Consider the following 25,000-nt stretch of genomic DNA (forward strand, 5'->3'; position numbering starts at 1 on the left):
AACAGGAATGCGCGCTGTAAAATCCGTTTTACTGGCTTCCGCTTCACTGCGTCGCTTGTACAGTCATTTGCCTGAGGCGCAAATTGTTTTACGCGCTATTGTTGATGTGAATCTACCGAAATTCCTCGAGCAAGATGTTTCCCTATTTATTGGCATCTACACCGATCTCTTCCCAGGCACCGAACTACCAATGGTAAGTTAATAAAGCGAACAGGCGCTTACTTATCGCAAGCGACAGTAAGCAAAAAGTAATAAAGAGCAAAGAGCAACACTCACACGACAGGGATTACGGCATGCATGTTTATTAAATATTTTGCGATTGCTTTTAAAAATGTCTAGCCGTCCCGCGAGGATCTGTTGAAATGGTTGCTTATGACATTGGAAGAACGAAACTTGCAAGCCACCCCTTGGTTTGTGGAGAAAATCTTACAAATCTATGAAATGTTGTTGGTACGCCACGGCCTTATGGTTGTAGGGGCATCCTTAGGTGGGAAAACTACTGCCTGGCAGGTAAAATGAAAACGCAAATGAAATATATTCACATTTAATTTTCGCATTACTCTTTAGGTTTTGGCGTATTGCTTGCGTTGCGTAAATATGGATAAGAATGCCACTCTCTCCGAATATCCTGTAAATTATCGAATTATAAATCCAAAGGCGATAACTATGGGACAATTGTACGGTCGATTTGATCCCATATCTCATGAATGGTACGACGGTGTTCTGGCCAAAACATTTCGTGAATTTGCGACGGGCTCCCCGAAAGAACGCTTCTGGATTTTCTTTGACGGCCCGGTTGATGCCGTGTGGATTGAAAATTTAAATACTGTACTGGATGATAATAAAAAATTATGTTTAATGTCAGGCGAAATCATTATAATGAGCAAACTGATGAATATGATGTTTGAACCGGCCGATTTGGAGCAAGCTTCACCCGCCACAGTATCACGTTGCGGCATGATTTATATGGAACCATCTCAACTAGGATGGAAAGCATTTCATCAAAGTTTCGTTAATGTACTGACCGATCAAATCGGTTTAAGTGAAATTTATATGGCCTTGTTTCAAGAGATGATCGATTGGCTTATTCCGGCTGCATTATCTATATTACCGGAATGTAAAAAGATGGTGGAAACTTCACCTATCTACCAGTATAAGGTTATTTTTCTTTTTACTACTTAGAACTATTGCATAGCTTTTTCTACACAATAATACATCTGAGTGTAGCAAGAAACCATAAGTTAAGAAGATTCGAACTCGGCTATTAAGTCTAGCAGCTTAACTTGTCTGCACTCTAGATGCTCGCACGATTAAATTGTTTTTTAATAAACATTTTCATACACATTGGTAATTCAGAAGAGGCCTCTTCATAAACGTTTCGAGAAAGCTTCAAAATATCGCTTGTCTCCTCATAGCAAATGAAAGAAATTTGCATCCTATCATTCGCAGGCCTATCATGGATTTATTGAAATTCTCTATAGCATAAGTGAATGTGACACACACATAAAATAATTGATCTTGGGTTTATAGAAAATTCTCAAAGTTTTTTTCTTCACAGATGTTTTCCAAATTCTTTTATCATTTTCTGGACAAGCACAAAGTCTTCACTCAAGTTTGGTTTCAACAAATGTTTTTATTCTGCTACGCTTGGGCCTATTGTTCACATTTAATGGGTAAGAAATTTGCATAATCCATCCTAAATGCAATTTATATATATGTATATATATATTACACTTTCTTACATATTCTTATATATATTCAATTGGCCGCATTCAGTTAAAGGCATAAAACGTTTTGATGCTTTAATACGTAAAATACTTTATGGCGGTAACGAAGATTTCCCCCGCCCGAAGTATTTCACATTGAATCGTGGTCAAATGTTTCCCGAGAAGCTCACCTTCATGGATTATCGTTTCGATGAAGCTGAGAATTGGTGGACTTGGCAAAAATCAGGTGATGACCCTACCGCTACTATAACAACGTTTCCCGATGATGCTCAACTCAGTGAATTAATTGTGCCCACAAATGAATCGGGTTATATAACGTATTGGGAGGAATTTTGCATTAATAAATCATACCCTATGTTGGTCATAGGACCGACAGGAACAGGCAAAAGTGCTATTGTTGGCAGCAATTTATTAAGCCTATCAAAGCAATCGTATTTAATAAATATTGTAAACTTTTCGGCACGTACAAGTGCTCAACTGGTGCAAGATACCATAATGTCGAAATTGGATAGAAGACGTAAGGGAGTGTTTGGACCACCGCTCGGTAAAAAGGTTAGAACTCATACATATATATATATATATATATATATATTTTTTTTTTTTTTGTATACTACTATTTACTCTGGCATGTGAATGTTAAGCTTAGAAGTTTTTCAATATAAATGAATTTTGAAAAATTTGCATGCTTGAGGTATCCATTAACTGAACAGGTGTGTTTTTGAAGTGAACTTTTAGGGATGGACCAAATTTTTACTTACAAGTTTACAAATGCTGAACAAGTTACGAGTTTTTTCTATTTAAAGACAGATTGCTATCGAACGAGCCTTGCGACCCTTATGTATGAATTTTAGTCCTAGGCATTACTAATATTTCTTGATGATATTTTTATTGAACGATTTGCCAATATCCTCTTCCGTATTTGTGAAGGCTGTCAAATAACCTGATTATGTGGTTTAAAGCGTTTGCGCTGGATATTATTCCATTTTAAAAAATTTTCAAATAAATAGTTTGGAGGGGTCATATCTGGACAAACGAGTTGGATGTGGTAGGAACTCGGAATTCAAGTCATGTAAATTTTTCCGCGCTCCGAATCAGTAATACCTTGACGTTTTTATTTCAGTGTGACACCTATCAGGAAAATATTTTCTTATACATGTCCAAGCTCTTTCTCGCTCCCTTTCTCTCTATCTATTTCTCTCTATCTCTCTGCGTCACCCTCTCTGTCTCTTTTGATACCTTTAGGACGTCGTCAAGTGCAGATTATAACTTTACTTTTCGATTATTAAGAATAATTTTCAAGGTTGATTTGATGCTTTCTGGACATCCATTGTCGATATGTCGACAGTCAAGTTTAAAATGGGCAAACGATCACAGACCATAACACTTTCCGAACAAACCAACAGTCCTTAAAACGCATAACACTGACCGGTTGGATATACGCTCACTAGGCTGCGGCCGCTAAGTCCATATCTCTTTCTTTGTTCTCGCTGTTTTCTGATCATCCCCGTGTTACACGAGTACAGGACATACGGGGCGTACTAGCTTTTAAAGGAAATTTTGATGTGACATGATATCTTGGTAAGCACCGCTTGACGATTGACACTTTTAAAGCAATAGCTTGGATTTGTTATTTGAGACGTCATCTCGTAAATTATTGAACGATGTGTCATATTTTTCACACAATCTCTGATTGGATATCACAGTGTGAATGAAAAATTTAGTTTAGCTTAACCCTAAACGGTTACGTAGAGACGAAGTGTTGAAAATGTAATTTCTTAAATTGCACGCTGAATTCAATCGAAAACTTTGTTGTTATCGATTTGAGTATAAAGCTACTTCAAACGTATTGAAATAATTTTATATATATATATATATATATATGTATATATACATATATATGCCAATCACCAGCAAATATTTAATATTACAGATTTTTATTATTGCGTTACGTATTGTACTGCCTACCTCGAATACTTACGCAAGAGTTTTCGGCGTTACCAAGACCGCTTAAGTGTAGAGCTTAACGTCATTAATCAGTAGTCAAGTGTAGAACACGCCAAAGTATTACACATCGAAATATGTAAATATTTATTTTATGAGATTTTTATGTAAAATATTTACGATGGTAAGATGGAAAGTTTTCAGCCTGACGAACAGTAAACAAAATAAACCGAACGTTAATTGGCCGCACTAACGCATTTTCAATTTCTTAAGCGTAACCCGCAATGCGGAAACCCTAGATCTATTATTGTGGTTATTATCGTCTCATTGGAATTAAGCCAATGGTGTAATAATTCCACCCACGAGTTCGAGCTCCAGTTACCTGATTAGAGCGGAGAACCCCTGCAAGCATGTACATTATACTGCTTAAAACATATGATTCCTGTCTTCATTAGCACAAAATAATCTCTTCATCTTGATGCAAATAATTTGCGTTTTCACCGCCAAATATCATTGTAGCTTCTAACAGTACTCTAAACTCTTACTAAGAAAGATCTCTCCCTTCCACTCATTCGCCTTTATTACGTAAAGCAGGTGATCGATGCAGAAGAACACTGAAACTATTGAACAAAGAAAATGAAATTGTCTTTGCGTTTCGTTAATGTTCAAGCAGGCTACCGTCCTCGTCGCCGTATATTGTACTGGAGGCGTTCTTCCGATTTATATAAGCTTCGCGCCAAGCATCCAGCATTTTCTTTTCAAGATTACTCTCGTGTATTGCATACATTACGCCGTACGATAGTAACCGTTGTATTTCTCAGTCTGTATGTTAATGACGATTTAAATTTTTTGTGCTTGTTGTTTTTGTTTTTTGTTTTTAACCCTAGTTATTATTATCATTTCAGTGTATAACATTCTGTGATGATGTTGCAATGCCCAGCAAAGATACTTATGGCTCGCAGCCGCCACTCGAATTATTGCGTCAATGGTTGGATCACGGATATTGGTCAGATTTAATAGATACTACAAAAATTGAATTAGTCGATATGGTAGGTAAAAAAAAAACACAAAAAAAAAACAAAAAAAAACACAAAAACGAGGAAAACAAATAACACTATGAACTCATGAGGAACGTGATGATGTTTGCAAAATCACTACAAAAACACTTAATTTGCATGCACATCAAATTTTTCTGTTGTTAAATAATCCTTTTACATACGATGCTATGCTATAGCACGAGTTAATATTTATTTCATATTGAGCAAAAAGTGGATAAGTGCGATAAGTTATATCTTCAGTGAAGCGCGGATATGGAATGGATATTTCGTATACACTACAGATTGGCGGTTAAGTTTAATGGTAAAACTTTTAATCGCTTATTTTCATTTTAAAATTGAACAAGCATTCGACATCGAAACGATGCTAACGTCACATGATAACATTTACTCTTAACAATAAATTCTTGCCCTTCCAATTCTCACAAAATCTCTCAAAAAGTGAGCAAACCTTGAATATAAATCCAAGTTCAGTTAACCGTCCTATTAGCATAGCCAAGGTGCAAGGTGGAATTGTATAAAAATGTAATATCTTTCCGATCATGCTGATGCGTTATGTTACCTAGCGTTTACCCTCTTCCTCTGCTATATTTCATAAACGTCCTATGAATTGCATTTAGTTGCAATCGGAATTTACACCAGTGTCAGTGCCAGATATGATCTCGTAGCCAGATACACAGGGTTGATGGCAAAAACAGAAACGAGATATGTAAGCCAGGCCCTTCGTTATTTAATTATGCGTCACGATATAAAATATATATGAAAATTTAAACGGTACCGTGTTATGTAAAAACAATTTTCGGCCCTTTTACAGTTTCGTGATTCATTATTATTATGAAATGCATTTTGTATATAGATGACAGACAGTTTTTGAACTATTGCAGTTAATTAAAGTGGCCAGGTGAAAAAAAAAAAAAAAAAAAAAATTTATAAACATTCCGAAAAAATGCATATAACGGAAACCATGATGAAGTGTAATTGTTCTGGTTTTTTTTTTTTTTTTGCTGCAAATTACGCAAATAGTGAGTAACATACACTTATTGGTAACGCAACAGTTATGCATTTTATGTGCAAACAGGCCTATAACAAACGTTAGTTAAGAACAAAAAAATTAAATGATGAAAATTCAACACATATTTCTGTCATTGTAATGGCATGTAATTACCTCCGCTTCTTTTTTCTTCTTTTATATAATCCATTTTCCGTTGCAAGGTATATAACAGAACAAGTTGCATTTCGTTGCACTTAACTGCATTGCTGCTCTCTCGGAATGCTGAAGACTCCATTAAATATTATGTTATATTATATTCACACAGTGTCTCGTTGAAGCATTTCTTAACTATTTTAAATATTTTTTATAAGTTTATCATCAATGATAATGAACCGTACACTTAATATTGTTATACTCTTAAAGCTAAGCATCATCGAAATTCGCCATCACTGTTACAATATCAAGTAAATATCAAAAGTAAATACTACTCGCACGTTAGTTTGCATAGTTCATATATTCATATGTTCATTTTCATAATCATTATCATACATCCGCGATAAATGTTCATAGTTATAACTGATAAGTCAAGACATATGACCTAATAATGTAATGTTCTTCCCGAGCATGAATATGCATTTTTTTTTTTAATAATTTATGTAGCGCAGAGTGAGTTGAAAACTGAACTTCGCCTATGTGAACTATAATTAACAGCGAAATTTCGCGCAACCGATATCGAGACCTGTGCTGGAAATCATTTTTAAAAATATTATTAAACCTATTTTTTTCGACGACTTGTATTCTAGTTTAGGTTTATTTGTAGTGGACGCTTTCGTTATCTATTATTTTCTTTTTAACCGCTCTGACTGAACGATTGTAGATGTCCTTGTTATCAATACATATATATCGCAAGTCAGCATGTGTGTCGAATAAGTTCGCGCGTGCACATATACGCACACATTTGTTTCCATCTACTGCTTAACGATTTAAAATTATTTTCATTTTGGAATGTGTAGCGTACGCGTAAACAAACGGAAAATATCCTTAAAAATCTTATGCACTGTTATAGTTTCTCTTAATTGCACAAAAACAAAGCATTATAGTGATGCAAGTTCGCCAATTATAAATACCTTACACTACTTTGCTTAATATAATCCCTACCTCAGTTATTTCCGTCAGAAAATGAAAAAAAAATAAATAAATAAAATAAAGACTTTGCGTTACTTCTTCGCATGGAGCAGACCTATTTATGAAGCATCGCAAAACCTGAACACCCCTGATCCAAATTTTGGTGAAATTTCGTTGTTTGACGAAAGCTTATTATTACTTATTATGTATTTTCGTAAGCAGTTCCATTTTTTAATAGCATAATTGTGAGAAGGCGCCTGACGTTTGACCTATGTTTGTTGAAGCATATCACAGCAAGCTTACATATATGCCAAGTCGATCTTCTAAACAAATTTTCACCATAAAATCCTAAAACTCTGACTTTCTTGTCATATGAAAGATTACTTTAGGGACTTAAAAAGGACTTTTATATGAGACGGTGGCCAGAAATAACTTGATTCGATTCTCTGCATTTATTTTGGATACCAAAAGTCAGTCAGTGCATCAAGATTCGTCAAAATGTCTCAAAATTTGCGACCTATAGAATACATGGGCGGTCCTCGCACGAACTAGATAACCTCTTATATCGGCTTAGAAACTGATTCTCGAAATGGATCGATCGGTAGGTATGATAAACCAAGCGTCTATTTTTAGACCGTGCGTGTCTTTTTAATTGATTATATCATTTTCCGTATCTGCTTCCGGCATATGCATCTTAAAACTGTTAACAGTTAGAATATCTTGATTATAGTAATTGAAGATGTTATACACTAATGCTTACTGAAACGTTATTCAAGCTTAAAATTAATTTAATAGAAAGATCTAATTATTAAGAGTAAGTAGAAATGGTTTAACGACTTTACGACTTTACAGTTTGCCTCGACGACTTCGACTTAATGACTGATTCTTGTTTCATTGTGTTTCGTTCTCTTTAACTTTTCGCTATCAGCTCTGGACTGTGTACTGCCCTTTCAGGCATCTACACACTTTACATTAATATATAGTTGCAAGTATTGATAGATTGATAGTGAAAAAGTTTGGAAAAGTTTAGTATTCTGCTACGTACCTACAGCAAAACATTGTTACAAAGGAAACATGACAACATGACAAAATCTCGAAAATACAGAAATCTATTAGGAAGTCGAACAAAAAGAAAAAATTGTAAACTTTTAACGACTTTTAAATACGGACGACGATACGAATCAAAATACATGAGCAAATGTGATATTGAGTAACGGCAATAGATACAACGTAAATTTACGCTATGCAAGACAACATGTTGTTATGGTCATTGTGTATGAAACAATTAAAAAGAGTTTCAAGCCCCAAGCTCTAGGATTTATATAAAATATCAAAACATTCTTTCTAACTCTTTCCGATTTAATTTACGGTATTGATCGCAGAAACTTTTGATAAAGACAGACAACTCTCTTGATAATATTTTCAAAGACTAATGCTAAGATAAGCAATAAAACCAGTTAATGGACATAAATATATGTTGAATAAAAAACTGCATACGAGGTGCGTTCGAAAAAAAGAGACTTTAAATTTTGTGGGCTACGTAGATACGATTTTCAAATTTATTTTTTTTTTTGCGGTATATTTATACCCATTTTCTCAACGTATATGTACGTTGATATTATCATTATCATTATCATTATCAACCCAAGGCACATGTTGATGAATACATAAATATATGTATGTATAACATATCTAAAAAAATAAAAGGTCAAGTTTTTCTTTTTGAGTACACCGCGACACTTATCAGTCTCGCCGAATGTTCATTTCAATCGGGAATGTCCGACATGTGGAAACGTTTCGCCGTCTTTCGACGGAAGCAAAAGTAATTTTCGGGAGGAACAATATTTTCGCTTAAAGACTTTCAGACTTTCAAAGACACGCTTTCGATCCGCGACCATCTGCAATATATATACGTTGAGTGACAAGTGTCCGTACAATAGTTTTAGTGGAGAAAATTTAATTTAATTTAAATGGCGGTTTTTCGCACAGCCAAGCTTATCTCATTGCCGCTCCTCTCCAAAAGCTTGCAAGCACAATTCTGTCCTAAAACGAAAAACTGCCTCAAAAATTCAGTATCCAACGCTGCATAATAAAAACGTTGCACACGAGCGGTGAATAAGTCATTGAATGCTCACAGTGTGCAATACTCCCTCGAAATTGGATCATTATTTCAATCACGGTGGTACATAGACCGCCATACAACCGTAAGGAAGATGACCTTCAACTCCGGTTGATCCATGATTATTGAAATCCATCATTGAGTGCCTGATGAAAAATCTCCTTCACAAGTTTGCAGCTCAGTTAGCCAATGGTGATCAAATTTCAATTTCAATCGCCGCCAGACATCGGGTGTAATAAAATAATATTCGAAATAATGGTGTGTTCGTTGGAATAACGGTGGCATTGTGCAATTGATTAACGTAAGTTTTTATTAATTTTTTTTTTTTTTTCCAAAGAAAAGCGGGAAAATTAAACCTTTTGGTCCGCAGCACACACCCTTATCGTTCAACGTGCGAATATAAATATAAATGAAAGCAGAAATGTTTTGCATATCAAATGAATATTTTCGTTGAAAGCTTATTCACATCTAATTAGGATGTTGAGCAAGACAATGTCCCGTATTTTGTTAACAAATAGGCGTGTTCGTAAGCTTAAATAAAACAATTTCGAAGAGGACACGATTTAAGTTTTCCGGCAGCCTGTAAATCCAAATTAGACAATAAAAAGTAAATAAATATTTATGCCTGGAATACGTGTGTCTGTTGAGATCTTGACGATCTCAAAGCTTAGACGCGAGTCATAGTTAACATAAACTATCGTCAATTATCGGCACTTAAGATTAAATGTGCGAAAAACGCCATCTTGAAAGTCGAGCAGTTTCGCTTCCAATATTTCTGTAAAAAAAATGCCCATTTCCAGGAAAAACAAATCCATCGAATCAATGATTTCAGTCTCCAATCAGCCACTAAATGTATGTACACATGTATGTATGTATTTATATATGGTACGCGGGCTAGTGTTAAGTCAAGCAAGAGCAAGAGCGAAAATTGTGGGATATTACACAGTTCAAGTACAAAAAGTACAAAGTGCAAATACTTCAAAAATGAGATATAATTACCAGTAATTAAACTCATAAATGTGTATATATATACGTATGTATGTAAATAAGCATTAATTTGGGAGAAAAGTATTAAGAGATTTTTGTAAACGCAGCCAGCATAGTATATCGAGTAATACTAATGCGCTACACCGGCGCCACTTTAAAAGTTGGCGTTCCAGTGTAAAATGCTCATGCAGACAATTATGTTAGTGTAAAATTAGTTGGTGTGAAATTTCCGAAAATATTTATTTTACTTAAATAAATTTTACAGAGGTGAAGGCTGCTCATATATTAGTATGGCAGTCAATTAAGTTAAATAAAAATTAACAAATATATATATATATATATATATTAGAAATATTACAAAAAGTTTCTTAAAAAATATTTTTTTGGCGCGATAACGATTCGCTTTTATGTAGCCCATCTAGAAAGGAGGTGTAAAAGACTACTTCTGATATGCTGTTCGAAAGGCGTGGGTTCTGTTTGAGGAACGGCAAGTCGTGGTATGTGGACATAATCAGAACGAGTGACACGGAACGCTGAGAGAGCCAGGTAGTCCTGATAAAAGACTTGATTGGTGAACAAAATTCTTTTATCGCTTTAGAACACTGGCCCTGTATATATCTATTCATAAGCACAATACAACTCTTACTAAGCCGATGCTGAAGAGCATCAAAAGTTTTGGGTACACCCTTATCGCACATGAGCCCATGTAAGATCCGCACTGTACGTGAGAAGAGCGTCCAGGCGCCCACCCACACACAAGAATTGTATTCTTATGTACTACCGCGAATGTCAGTTGAAACGTAATACTTTTTATAGCGCTTTAAACAACTTACTCTTGTTGGCATGTTTCGACACTTGAAACGCATGTCTTGTCCAACAGATGTCATTTTGTATTTTTGTGACCACAATGCCACCGTTTTTTCTACATTGACACCGCCAAAGCAGAATGTTTTTGTTTCCCAATTCTTCCTGCGCGTAAAGAGGCAATCTTGGACTTTGGTGGCGTTAAGGTATTGCTTATATGTCTGACCCCATGCCAATAATTTTATGAGGGCTCTATTAAGTGTGTCTCTCGTCCCGCGTGCGTACGTTTATTGTGTAGATCGGTATTGCATGGCCACCTGTCGAGAGAAGAGTGAGAAAGAGTAGCACAAAGTGCTGTCATCGGCAAGCGTGTATATAGGGCTTTCTGTTACGCCAATCAGGTCTTTAATCCGAACTATCCGAAAGATAGTAGACGAAAGAACAAGAACAATATACAGCCATACACTTTTCTTTTACATGTAGGAAGCTGATGGCTCGCAAGCTAGTGCATGTAGGCCTAATCGGTAACACGGCCTTGGTAATCGGGATTCTGACCTATTCGGCTACCAAAACAAACCTCAGGGGTGTCTACAAACCAGAAATATTCACTTTCGTAAACTTCCATTAGGCTTTAATGGAACTATAAAAGGGCTTCATACTACACGCTTGATATTTTTTTGCGAAAGCCAATCACATTTATAGTGCGTACCGTACAATTTGGTTCGCTAATATATGCTTTAAAAAGCCAAATTACTAGCGCAATGAGAAAAAACGAAAAGATAACGGTAAATTTAAAGGCGAATACTATGGAATAAAATAGTTTTTGCTTACATCAGCTCCAATCCTATTTACACGTTCACGGCTATATGTAATACATGCTTTGCAGTGCATAGTAAGAAATAATTTTGTAAAAAATTTCTCTTTTGATTTTTTTTTCACTAGAGTCATTAAGTATTAAGAAAATTCATAAATTAATTATAAACTGATTTAACTTATCACAGAATATTGGGCACATTTGTACAATATATGTATTTACATGTATGTATGGTACTACATAGATTAAAGTTGAGTCATTCGTTTACTTGAAAATGAATGAAGAAATGTTTCTCGTGTCTCAAGGACACGAATCCATATACATATGATTATTATTTATATTATTTTTATTTTCGATTTATTTCTTCTTCTTGTATCGTGAATATTTAGAGTTTTATGGGTGCAATGGGTATACCGGGCGGCAGTAATTTCATATTCCCACGTTTGTATCATCATACCTTTGTGGTGGCAGTTGATTCATTCGAGGATTCAACTATAATCAAAATATTTACTACTATCGGTGATTGGCATTTTGCCAAAGGCTACGCTGAGAAGGTGGCATTGCTATCACGGGTATGTACAACAACAATAGGCAATCATATTCACACGCGCGAACAAATGGATACATTTTACCTCCACAGATATAAAGGCAATTCATTGAACAGACAAATAGGCGTTGCGTTATATATATGTAAATATATATAAAACGTATATTAAATTTATATAAAACATTTGTATATATATTCGCATACGTTTGTGTGTGTCTGTGTGTCTGCGTGTCTGTGTTTTTGTGTGTATGTATGTGTATGTGTGTGTGTGTATTTAGTAGTTTGTCCATATAATTTTACATAAATGACAAACTCGGTTACAGTTACAATCAGCATCGCCTCTAAGTAATCGTGTCACATACAATCATGCAAATGCACACCAACATACGTATACACTTGCACTCAAATAAGCATAAACGTATACACTGATAAAATTAAAATTGTGCATTTTATAACTCAATTTAAATTGTCAAGTATAGGCATCATTGTGCATTTGTTACATGGAGACGGTATTGTTATCATTCTGCCACATACTCACCACCACATCAGCTATCCTTTTCAGCCGTTGATTACACTTTCTAAAATAAAAAAAAAATGAAAAATCAAAATAAATAAAAAAAAATAAAAAAAAAACAGAGAACAAACCGAGAAAAAGAACAAAGAACAGAAATGAATGAATTTATCTCTTGGTTTTTATTGCCTCTCTTCCTATCTTTTTTTCTATTTTTCTTTTTTTGTTTTTATTTTCTTGATGCCTGTTTTTTTTTTTTTTTTTTCTTCTTCTTCTTCTACTTTACCTTGTCTCTTGTGTTTCAGGGTTTGGCTGAAGCCATGGTCAGTGTTTATCGTTCGTCTATGAGCGTATTCCTGCCAACTCCGGCTAAATCGCATTATACGTTTTCGCTACGTGACATTACTCGTGTTTTTCAGGGCATTGTTATGGTGCCACCGAAACGTTTAAACGATCCAGAAAAATTAGGCCGTCTCTGGGCCCATGAAATATATCGTGTTTTTTACGACCGGTATGTATGTGCAATATATATTTTCATAGATATAAGGCAGAATGCTTACAAACACATATATATTTACATATGTATATATACACACATGTTTGCATATAAATGTACAAATAAACATTCATATATTTCTACATATATCATACATACGCAAGTATACAAGTATATACGCGAGTGTGTGTGATAACAATTTTTATATGTGTATATGTCTACAGTCAATGAAAAACAGACAATAGGTAGTTTTATGCTTCCAGATTATTTATGTGTGTACATATGTATATATGCTTCGATGTATTTGTGTGTGTGTGTGCGGGCGTATATATATATGTATATATATATATATATATATATATATATGTATATATGTATGTGTGCATGTAGGGATATATATAGATATGTACATGCATTTATGTATCCACGAGCAGCTTTGTGTATTTTATCCAATGAATTGTTATTTTTTATGGTTACATTTAATATCATCGTTCTTATTGCTCTTAGTGCTACGGCTATATGGGTAGTTGCTGCTGTTGTTGTTAACTGGCAGATAAAGGGTATTATTATATTATTATTATTATTTTTTTGCCCGCCCGGTTTTAATTGTTGTTACATAATTGAGGTATTAAAATCTCGTAAAAGGCAAAAACAGGCACCGTTACCGATAACTATTTGAATTATTCGGTTTTTATGTGTATTTCATTATTTTGTGCTCTCCACATACTATGCATATACTGTTCAGGTTCATAGTTCAAGTAAAGCGAGAAAAAAATTATACCCGTAAAGATCAGAGACAACACAAAAGCTTTTAATTTTACATATGTACGCGTGCGATTATTTGTGGTCGCGATGTCTGGTATTTAATAGTAGCATAAATAAAGAATCATTAAAAGAAATAAAAAAAAAAAAAACAAAAAAAAAGAAGTGATCTTTAAATATTTAGTAAATAATCAACTACACTTAAATGTTACAAAACTAAATTGAAAAAAATTGCCGAAACAACGATTAGATTAGTTAAGGAAAGGTCATCATGCATTTAGTCAAGCAGGGGATATGTCTAGGAAATCCACGGACGTGCGCTCGCATATATACATGCATGTCCGTATACATATATATATTCATGTGCATATATATTTATTTAACACAATTTAATGTCCATGTCGTACGGTAAATACACTGCTTACACATCTGATTTGTTTGAATTGATTATTGTGAGGAGTATCGAAATAACAAAAAATAACAAAAAAGTTTGTAGCGTTCCTTTACCCAACCGCATCATCATCATATTTTAAGCGAATATTATCAATGCCAATATATAACATTTTGGTTAATAGCTCTTTCCCCATCTCTATGTCATCATTATAGGACTTCCGGGATGTTTGAGTCGAAAAGTCAATGGTTAAACGATTTTCATAGGTCTCTTTACAAATCAACCACCATGCACCATTAAGAGAGATGTATATAGAGAACAAAAGAAATGATAACCAGACGAAGCAAGCGCCGGCCTACATTATGGATGCAACTTTTCATCCAAACTGCCATAATTTTTACCAAGTCTAGGTGCAACCAGGTGCTCCGTCGTGAGGCATCTCTGCGAGAGACTACGTGCCAAAATCATTTTTCATACACGCTACACGCAAGCGTTCGGATCATCTTTTGCTTATCATATTTTTCGAAAAATTTATCCAAATATGATATACACAATAGCGACAATGATTTCTCGTGATTCTCTCTCTCTCTAATCTTTTTTTTTTTTTTTTGGAATGGAATGCGCTGACGAACTACAACAGCCGACATCTGAAGATGTTCAACTTATTCGGAATCGGGTTATTTACCTTCATCGATCCTATTTCGACATTTTAGCCGACTTGTCTTGACCACTTGAGATGTTATCTCATTCATAATATTAACCATAGAAGAATGTATTCAGCACATTTTGTTATGGTCACCAAGGAGAGAATACGATTGTGCCTTATTAATATATCTGTAAGGCGCCGAAGTTTACATTAAATTTCACTACTGAACACAATTCTTCTTCCTAATCAGGGGAATCGTACGATTTTTGTCGCATAAATTTATGTTTGCATATATAAAGCAATTTAAATATAAATAGTTTGTAAAATATCTACATAAAATAATATATGCTTGCCCATAAAGTCATTTGTCTTGAGAATTTTGTATTTGGAATTCTGTTTTCTGCAAGATATGAAATTGACCTGATCGATCCGCCAGACGGCATAAATAAAATTCTCAATTTTTCTTTTCCAATCGAGAAGCAGTACTTTAGTACTAAGTTTGCAAGTCATGTCGCTATGAGGATTCCATGCTTTCGCTTTTATAAAAGAGAAATTGGGAGCGAGCAACTCGAATGTCTCGAGTTAGAAACTTCTTGTCGTTTCTTTTATCAATTAATTAATATTGAAAATATTTTAATTTTTTTTAGGTTAATTGATGAAAAGGATCGTGACCAATTACTTGAAATGGTTACGTACGCTTGTAAAACGAGTTTACGTTTTTCATTAGAACAGGCTTTCCAGGAGCGTATGGAAAATCCTGGTGGAAAAGTGACCGCCATGGATTTACGTAATTTATTTTTTGGTAATTACATTGATCCTGACGCTGAACCGAAAATTTACGATGAAGTGATGAGTTACAATAAATTGGAGAAATTAATGCATTACTATTTAAAGGATTACAATGCATTCTCGAATTCTCCAATGGATTTAGTATTATTTCGTTTCGCTATCGAGCACATATCACGGTAAGCGCAATTTTGACATGACATTTGTAATTAAATATGAGCATAACACAATGTCGATTAGCGTTTCACGTGTATTACAAATGCCACGAGGTAATGTATTAATGGTCGGTATGGGCGGTTCAGGGCGTCGCAGTTCTTGTCGCCTAGCTGCCCACATAGCTGATTGCCGTTTATGGACCGTACAAGTAACGAAAACCTATACAACGCAAGATTGGCGTGACGACCTAAAGAAAATCTTACTCTCAGCCGGTTTTAACTTAAATCATACAGTTTTCTTGTTTTCCGATTCCCAAGTAAGTCAAAATAGTTCACATAAATTAATACCCATATCAGTACATCATTGATAGTTAATAACAATCATAATAATGATATAATAAAAATAAAATATGAATAAATACTAATATAAAATAATAAGATTAAATAATGATAATTATATTAAATAAGTACGAGGTTAACAATTGCCAGAAACACTATTTAAATTTTGATTTCGATTTTGCTACCATCACTGCAGGAATATTAAATGTGTCATATATTGTTGTCGAAATGCCTAAAAGTATATATTGGGAAATCGGCGAAGCTAGAATCGGTATTTCTTCTTTTTTTTTTTTTTGTTTTTTTGTGAATAGGTTGCTTTCTTATAGGAATAACTCTCTTCTATTAGCAAGTTACAGCTCTCTTTCTCTCTCTTGCTCAAAACACATCATCGCCATCCAGTTTTAAATTCGAAACGCAAAACCAATAATTTCTTCATTTTTTATCAAATTGTAGGCACTTTAGTGCAGAGATGCTCGTGTAAAATTCGTAAATCAACGAAATCGCACCCATCGCCATTAAGGTGAAAATACATATAAATGTAAAGAGTTTTAAGTTCGACAAATGACCTGTTTTTTAATTACCTAAAAGTGGTGGCGACTCGAACAAAAATTCAATTTAGACTATGCACGAAATGCATACGAAGCGACGTTTCACAAAAAAAAAAAAAAAAAAAAACATGTTAGGATATCAAATTTAAAAACGATGACTTTTAGTTTGAAGTTCTAGCACATTGACAGCCGTCAGATATATAAAACGACAAACGGTCAGATATATTTAGATTTAGAGAATTATTTTGAATGAATTATTTTAAAATAGTAATCGAATTATTAGAACAATACGTAATAATTCTAATAATGATAATGATAATAATAATAATAATAATAATTAGTCGAATAATTCTCGCAATCGTCCTACGTGTTGGTTACATCCGTACAAACATAATAATAGCTAGCTAGCAACAAGTGAATAAAGTAATAAATAGTTGTTTATTTTCTAAAATTAACAAGTAATACAAGCAAACTATATATGTGTACATAGCAATAAAAAACATACATACATTTCTTTATTAGATAACTCATTAAAAAGCAATAACAATACAGGCATAAATAAGTAGAGTTTAGCCTGCTTATTATAAATGCAAGTCAATATTATTAGAAGTAAGTAAATTGGACATTGCATTAATATCATGGATGAGAAAATTTCTAAGCGAGTTTTGCTTTACATCACCATATATGCCACATCACAAACGCATTGCTTCTCTCGGCGAAAAAGCAAAAATCTTCCATTTTTTTATTCAATGACATTTCATGTTGTTGTACCTAACTACTATAAGCGAGTTTGTAAACGAATAGACGAATAAAATCAACGCAATTTAGAGTCATTTCAGCGTTTTATTAAAAATTAACTCGACCTCGATATCTCTTGTGCGAAAAAACGCACAAACGGAAAAAGAAACTTAAACTTATTAAAAGCATATCCGTTCATTATTAATTAATGAATGTTTCAGACTAACGCAAAGAGGAATAACAAACAACAAAAAATACTATAAAAGCTTGGCTAATATTTACATAACTAAAATAACCATCGTTTTCGCTTTACAAACAACTGAAAACAGTTCTGGGAATATACTTAACGAACTCTTAATATATACATATCTATATATTTTTATATCTTACGCCACTTATGATATGTGCGAATGTATGCAACAGCCAAAAAGGCTTGAAATTGACCCATCGACTATTATGGAAATCGGGTTAGAAACAATTTTTGAATCGATCTACGCTTGACAATTGAAACAAGTATAAAATTTATATTCAGCGGGAGACGAATCTCGCATACCTACCACTACGCTTTTCGCATTCCACTCTTCAAGTTCTTTTATTTGATACCCATATCGCTGATATTATAAAGAAAAAATTTATCGCAGTATCTACGAAATCCATTAACCCATTTCTAGGCAGATAATAGGTCTTCATTTGACGAATCTACAAAATAATGTTACACATTCTGCCTTGTTTGCGTTACGGTAATAAGTAAGCATAATGCCTCAAAAAAGTGAAAAAGTGTTTCATAGAGTAAATGTGTGCGTGCGGGCTTCTGCTCCGACCAATTTGGCCCATTTTCAACACCAACCTGCGTGCAAAGTCTTCCAATATTTCCGCCAAATATGTAGTCAATACTTTCATATTTACGATAAGAAAAATGGCAACATCAAAAACGATACGGACGGACAAACATGGCTAAATCAATTCAAAATTTCACGCTGATCAAGAATATACATAGTTTATAGGATTCCCCATCTTATAGCGATGGGTATAATAAATATTAAAATTCAAAAATATTAGGAACCATGCACCATATAAAGCAAACAGACAAAGGATCACAAAACTACTAAGTGCCGTCCAGAAGTACCGCACAAACGCTGAAAGGCGGCAGTGTAAAAATCCAGTTACAAAAATTCTCTAAGACACTACGTAATCACAGATTTGCGACAAGTCTTAAAGGATCCGCTAAAACCTATCGAAAAAAAACATAATATCTTTTGTTATGTTCTGAATTTGTCATACCAGCAAGTGTCCTCCAATTACTCGCCTTCGCCATATATATAGAAAAAATTAAATTTGGGTATAAAAACCGAAAGCTCTTTTTAATAATTTAATAGCTTCTGTGAACCTCTCTCACTCTTCTAGAATGCATTGAGGAAAACTTCTTACGTGAACGAAATCTTTTTTTCTTGATATTTTTCGCTTTCCCATCGAGCGCACCGAAAAGGCGGTGGGCAGTTGCAGCGCAACGGCTTATCAATTGCTTTCTAATTTCCCCAAATGCACTAGCAGTTGCCTTTAAAATGTGGTTCTCTTCATTTCAAAGCATTTTCCAACAACAATGGGCTTTACTGAAACCGATTCGACAGAAAGCAATGCTTCGGCTAAGGAAGTATAAAGTGCTTGATGACGTTTTTCTTATCAATTATGAATTCGATCATAGAGTTGCGCATTTTTTTTCTTTTTGTTTAGTAGCACGTGAAGTGACGAAACGTGTGATTCGATATTCGACAGATGTAGGACAAGCGACACGCCGTAGCGTAAAATCTTCGAGAGAAGAGAACAAGATAAGCATATTTTGACATGACAGGTCAGATAAATGAAAAGATAGCAAAAATTGTTGTGTTAAAGAAGCATATGCATGCATAACGCATTATGAAACTCGTGTGTTCTCCTTTTTGTTGAAACACGATTTTTCGAAAGGGGCTGTATAGCAAAGGTCCTATAAATTTTATTCTCCGTATCCGAGGATTTCGGAATATCGCTAAAATAACGTTAGCCACAGAAAAACGTATAGGATTTTTCCGATTCATTAATTTAAACATTATATGTTAATAAAATAATGCCTTTTCTTGCGGAAAAGTTTAACTTTTTCAATCAATTTGAGTCAGTCACACTCTGGGTCGCGGAATCCCTTAAACATAAATTTCGTACAAAAGTAGCAAAGTTGTTGCCAGCTTTTTAAATGCAATCAATATTTCAAAAATCATCTCTTCTTTCAATACTTAAATGATGTATGCTTAATAATCCCAAGGAATATCGTTATTCTGTTGCCTTTCTTTCGATCCTGAAAAAATGGTCAAAAGCCGACGTTTTCTTGGCCTGCTGCACAGATTGCACAAGCCCGCCACAACTCCTCAAGCTTGAAGTAATTTGTTACGCGTATACGAAATTGCTAACAATTAGCTCTTAAATCGTGTCAAAGATCGTTTCTGTGACCTATTATTCTATCTTTGGGTTCTGGTTGCTGCAATAATATCGGCTTAAACAACGGACCTTATCCGAAGTATATGGCCCATATGGTTGCCTATCAACCTTAACTTTTACTTGCTTGCATCGTCCTTTCTGACCATAAATTTAATAAAGATTTATTGCAATATTGATTTTCCATCTATATAATATTATAATGAATTTGTTCCGTATTGTTAGTTAGTTAGTTCGATATTTTTCATTTACATGCATTCCTATTAATTTCATTTCACTAGTTATATTGGTCACCTGTGCTGGGTTAAGGCATCATCAAATATTCAATAGAAATTTATGCACATATATAACTTGAATGCACTATACATTTATTTGCCTGTGTACGAGTGTGTGGTTGGCCAACAATTTGAAATTTCCTTGCATATACTTACATAATATGCGTGGTCATATATATGCAATGTATTACAAAATTTTACCAATTTCCATTAGTAATTAATTACAATTTCAATGAATAAATGTTATAAAGGCAAGCTGCAGATTCAAGCGTATTGTGTACATGAACCCTTCGTATACATTGTCAAAGCAAGAACTTATTCAACGATTATTGCCTCGTGCATTCCCTCTACATAATAGAATATTCAAGTTATGTTTATAAATTTTCTGTCAATATTATTCATTGTGGCTTAATAATGAAAAAGCCAAAACAACCAATCCATTGGCAAACTTAATGATATTCATTATTGAAGTGCATTATGATTTCAAAGTTAATTAAATTAAAAAGAAGTCGATTGCAATAAATATCAAAAAGAAAAAAAAAAATTTTAAAAAAAAATGCAAAATAATATTTCATCAAGTGCCGATGTTTACTAAATTGCATTAATCATTCTTATCGGAAATAATTACGGAAATAGTGCTTATTGGCAACCTTTAGAGAGAAAGGAGGTAATCTTAAGTAGTAAAATATTATTTGGTCTACGTTCGTGGTTCACGTAGGTGCAAATACAACCTTGCCACCTTCACCACTTTTGATTGTCCACAAAATTGCTGATGTATTTATTAATTTGGTGGACTCATTCGAAAGTATTTTCGGAAAACCACACTCAGTTGTAATCTGTTTGAAAATATAGGACAGTGATCAATGCGCTGTCTTTTCATACATCCGTAGACGACGAAAACTGTAAACTTAGCTTTAATAAGCCATTACTACACGGATCTCTTTTATTGCCGCTTATATGAGATCCTACATTGCAAAGAGCATCAGCTTTTCAGCGTTCATGCTACCACGCTTCCTTGGAAAAAGGCGTTTCCCTCTTATCGCGCCGAAACTAAAACATGACGATACACATATTTCTCATTGCAGTCAACAAATTAAGCGCCCATGAAAAAAAGGAAATTTCAAGTTATAACGGAATTTCTGCTCATAAGAGGTCAATGAACTGATATTAACATCTTCCCTGGCATGTGTAACGTTTTCAGTACAAACGAAGGCTCCTTTCTACGACTAGTTCAAAGTTTTTAATTAAAATAACGACGGCATTATTTATAATTACATACAAAAATCAAAATATTGACTGTACCGAAATCGGTACACGGCCCATGAAAATAGTTGAGAGCAATTTGCATGCTTAGGTATGCACTGGTGTAAAATTTGAGCCGAAATGAATCATTCGACTCCCAATTAACTCCGACCGGTAAATACAACTTTCTTTCTTTCTCGTCCGATATCCATCTTTATCTAATCGGGCTTATCGCAGTCGAACACTATAAATATAAATATATATAAATGTATATATAAGAAATTTGAGAAATGGTATATATATACATATATATATATATATGGTAAAGATGGGCAATTATTTAAAGGCAGAAAATGCAAGTTGTTTCATAGTATAGGCCCATAATAAATTCATCTCTTTTATAGATCAGTCGGAATTTTGCATCAAAAATTGTGAAAATTATTTATGAATTTACATAATTTTCACATTTTATATATGACTACATATATACTACTACTGTACACTAATTGTATTAATATAGAATAATGAACACAACTCAGTTGTAAACTATGCCTAAAGTCAACACTAGACCGCATTGCATTGCTAAAGCGATACAGTTGCGAAAGTTATTGGAAGGAAAAAAAAAAGAAAAAAAACAAATCATATTAATATAGGTCACAGATACCGGCGCAGACTAGCGGAGGCAAATATTGACATTTCCCTATACAATCATAGCATACACATGAGCATATGCATGAGCAGCATATGAAATGTGTAACAATTATAATGATTTCATAATTCACTGCTGGTAACAACTACTCTTATGTGTGTAAATTTTATATTGACATCTATGAAATTAAGTTGCAGACAATAGCAAATTAAGTACAGAAAATCAATAAATATATTATGTAAGAGACATGAGAAGAGTATCAAACGTAGACTAGTTTATCAGATATGATCTTATCTACGGAATTTCATAAGCGCTCAACATTTGCCTGCATATTGCCGAACTGCAAGCAACCCTCTTAGTTATATGTGTGTGCGTGTTTGCAGTTTACAAAATTCACAAATGCATTGGACATGGAAATAGCAATGGTCTCAGCAGAATCAGCAACGGACTCCGTCATCGTACAACAAACGGATGTTTAAAGATCTTCATCGGACACTCAAATGTTTAAACGCATTTAAAAAGTTTTTTTCACAAACAAACAATCGAAACAATTACCGGCACCGTCTTAGAAGCTTCTTCTGAGCCATGGCAGCGTTCACATTTACTACCACACTCAAATATTGATTACATATTTACATGTAATTACATATAAATACTGCCGGATAGAATCTTGCGATGGCTTATATATAGAAGTAGAAGTAAAAGATGTTGCCATGAATAGAAATGATGAACGAGAAAGATAAAAGTGGACATAAAGAGCGAGGGAAAGAGAAAACTAATTTCATTTATAAATCTTAAACTGATTGCCCTCGTCATTTTCATTTCATTCTACGTAGATACGTACGCATTGTGTCCATAAGATCATTGTGGCACAGCTATAAACTTTACAGTTCAACGCGTAAGAGTACATACATTTCAATCCGTAAATGTTCATACGTAAGACGAAATGGAGCTTTTGAAAAGGCAACTCTTCACTGATGAAAATAAATAATGAACATTTTTGGATTTCGGATGGTTACCTACGCGATGAAGACTAAAACGAAAACCGAAACAATACGTACGTCGCTAGTGATGAAAAATGTTATACCGCCGCGCAAAACGTTATGATACCAATATTACGTAAATTTTAACCACACGTTCGACTACGTTTAAGGCGTTTACTACTGTAAGGTCTTTCCCTGACCTATCACTTCGTCCCGTTGCCAGTTGCTGATCCCCTTTTGCATCTCTTACTTATAATAGTTTCTCTTAATGCAATCTAATGTCATCTCCGTCATTCATGCATTTGCGGCTTTTCGAATACACCACAGAAGCCCATGGGGCTAATTCCCTTTAATTTTATTTTTGATTTAAATGTTTTTGTTTTTTTTTTTTTGTCTTTTTATTGATATGTGCTGGTGTGTGTTTGCCTAAAGGCGAATTTCAATTTTGATTTTATTTTAAAATTCATCTCAATATTGAGAGAGTCATGGGTGAGCGTGCACTTACGTCATTGACTGTATATTGTAGTTGTAACTTAATCTGATTTGTCTTTGTTGAATAAATGTTTGCATATACACGCACAGACCTATGATAATCTGGTAGGGAATCGTCGTCCATGATGATTAATGCAGTAGCGGCAGAAACAATAAAAAATGGAAGCGACGAGTTTAATTGTAGTTTTATGGTGAGTTTTAAACCTGTAGCAGGTGGTTTTTGGAGAATTTTATTGTTAAAAAGATTCCCTTAAGTTTAGCAGTCCTCTCTCTATCTTTTATATACTGCCTGCTGCATAGGATTGTGATTAAGCGTTTTTGTAAATTCTTGTACCGTCTAATTTAGCAGTGGCAGTAGCCAGCCAAGATATACCATAAAACAGTCTTAGATTCAAAGCAAATAGAAATTTTAATTTGTTTTTATAAATCTCTTACAGGCCACAGATGAAGCTTACGTTGAGGATATCAATGGCATACTAAACTGTGGTGATTTACCCAATTTGTATCAGCTGGAAGATAAAGCGGCCATTATGGAAAACATGACTTCCGTTGCCAGACAATTGGTATGTAAAGTAATCATTACGTTCTTAATACTCTTTCAAAATATACTTGCCTGTCAATAATAACTAATAATAATCCCCGCACATACCTACATATATATATATTACATGTACGCAAAGGTACATCGAATGGAAAATGAAACTTGAAAACAAGAACAAACCAAAATAAAAAAAATAAAAAAAATCAAATTCTTATTAAACTTGTAGCTAACATTCAATTTACTCTATTTCCGGTTGCATGCCCGCACACGCATTCCTACATACTATATTGAATTATGGATTATATTCCTTTTATACTTTATACTTTACAAAATAATGCGGCATTGCTACGAATCATCCATATTCTGCGATGATTGTTTGCTGCTGATATATACATATAATCTATATATATATATATATATATATATATATATTTATATTTCGTTATATAACTTGACTAAAATACGGCGCTTTCATGAATAAACGGAATTACGTTATAACTGATTATGCACAAATCAATTTCATATGGAATTTCAAATGGTTACCACGACTACCGCTACAACTAATGCTGTGTGTTGCTGCGCGGTTTCTATGACTGCTTATTGGTCCTGTTGTTGGTTACCGTCACATAAAACACCATAGGGCAAAGTTGTTGATCCATTGCCAAGTGAAATGTATGCATTTTTCATAGACCGTGTACGTGAACAATTGCATGTCGCTTTAGCATTTTCACCCATCGGCGAATCATTCAAGGAACGTATACGAATGTATCCATCATTGATAAACTGTTGCACCATTGATTGGTAAGTGCTATTAGCCATGCAAAACTTTTCATAAACAAACTGCACTCTAATACACCGGCATATATAAATATG

General features: G+C 34.1%; 1 protein-coding gene across 1 annotated transcript in view; it reads left to right on the forward strand.

Annotated features, from left to right (window-relative positions):
* The window catches only part of LOC119632657 (dynein heavy chain 3, axonemal), a 108,988-nt gene that overhangs the window by 47,994 nt on the left and 35,994 nt on the right, over window positions 1–25,000 (forward strand). Inside the window, exons 31-42 of the mRNA XM_038025673.1 lie at window positions 6–193; window positions 340–510; window positions 568–1,158; window positions 1,559–1,673; window positions 1,777–2,279; window positions 4,574–4,717; window positions 11,953–12,135; window positions 12,927–13,132; window positions 15,564–15,881; window positions 15,943–16,174; window positions 24,024–24,149; window positions 24,768–24,928. Of these exons, the coding sequence (XP_037881601.1) occupies window positions 6–193; window positions 340–510; window positions 568–1,158; window positions 1,559–1,673; window positions 1,777–2,279; window positions 4,574–4,717; window positions 11,953–12,135; window positions 12,927–13,132; window positions 15,564–15,881; window positions 15,943–16,174; window positions 24,024–24,149; window positions 24,768–24,928 (2,938 nt within the window). The remainder of the gene's footprint in view (window positions 1–5; window positions 194–339; window positions 511–567; window positions 1,159–1,558; window positions 1,674–1,776; window positions 2,280–4,573; window positions 4,718–11,952; window positions 12,136–12,926; window positions 13,133–15,563; window positions 15,882–15,942; window positions 16,175–24,023; window positions 24,150–24,767; window positions 24,929–25,000) is intronic.

The sequence above is a fragment of the Glossina fuscipes genome, unplaced genomic scaffold (genome assembly GCF_014805625.2).
Source record: "Glossina fuscipes isolate IAEA_lab_2018 unplaced genomic scaffold, Yale_Gfus_2 1, whole genome shotgun sequence".
Lineage (NCBI taxonomy): Eukaryota > Metazoa > Arthropoda > Insecta > Diptera > Glossinidae > Glossina > Glossina fuscipes.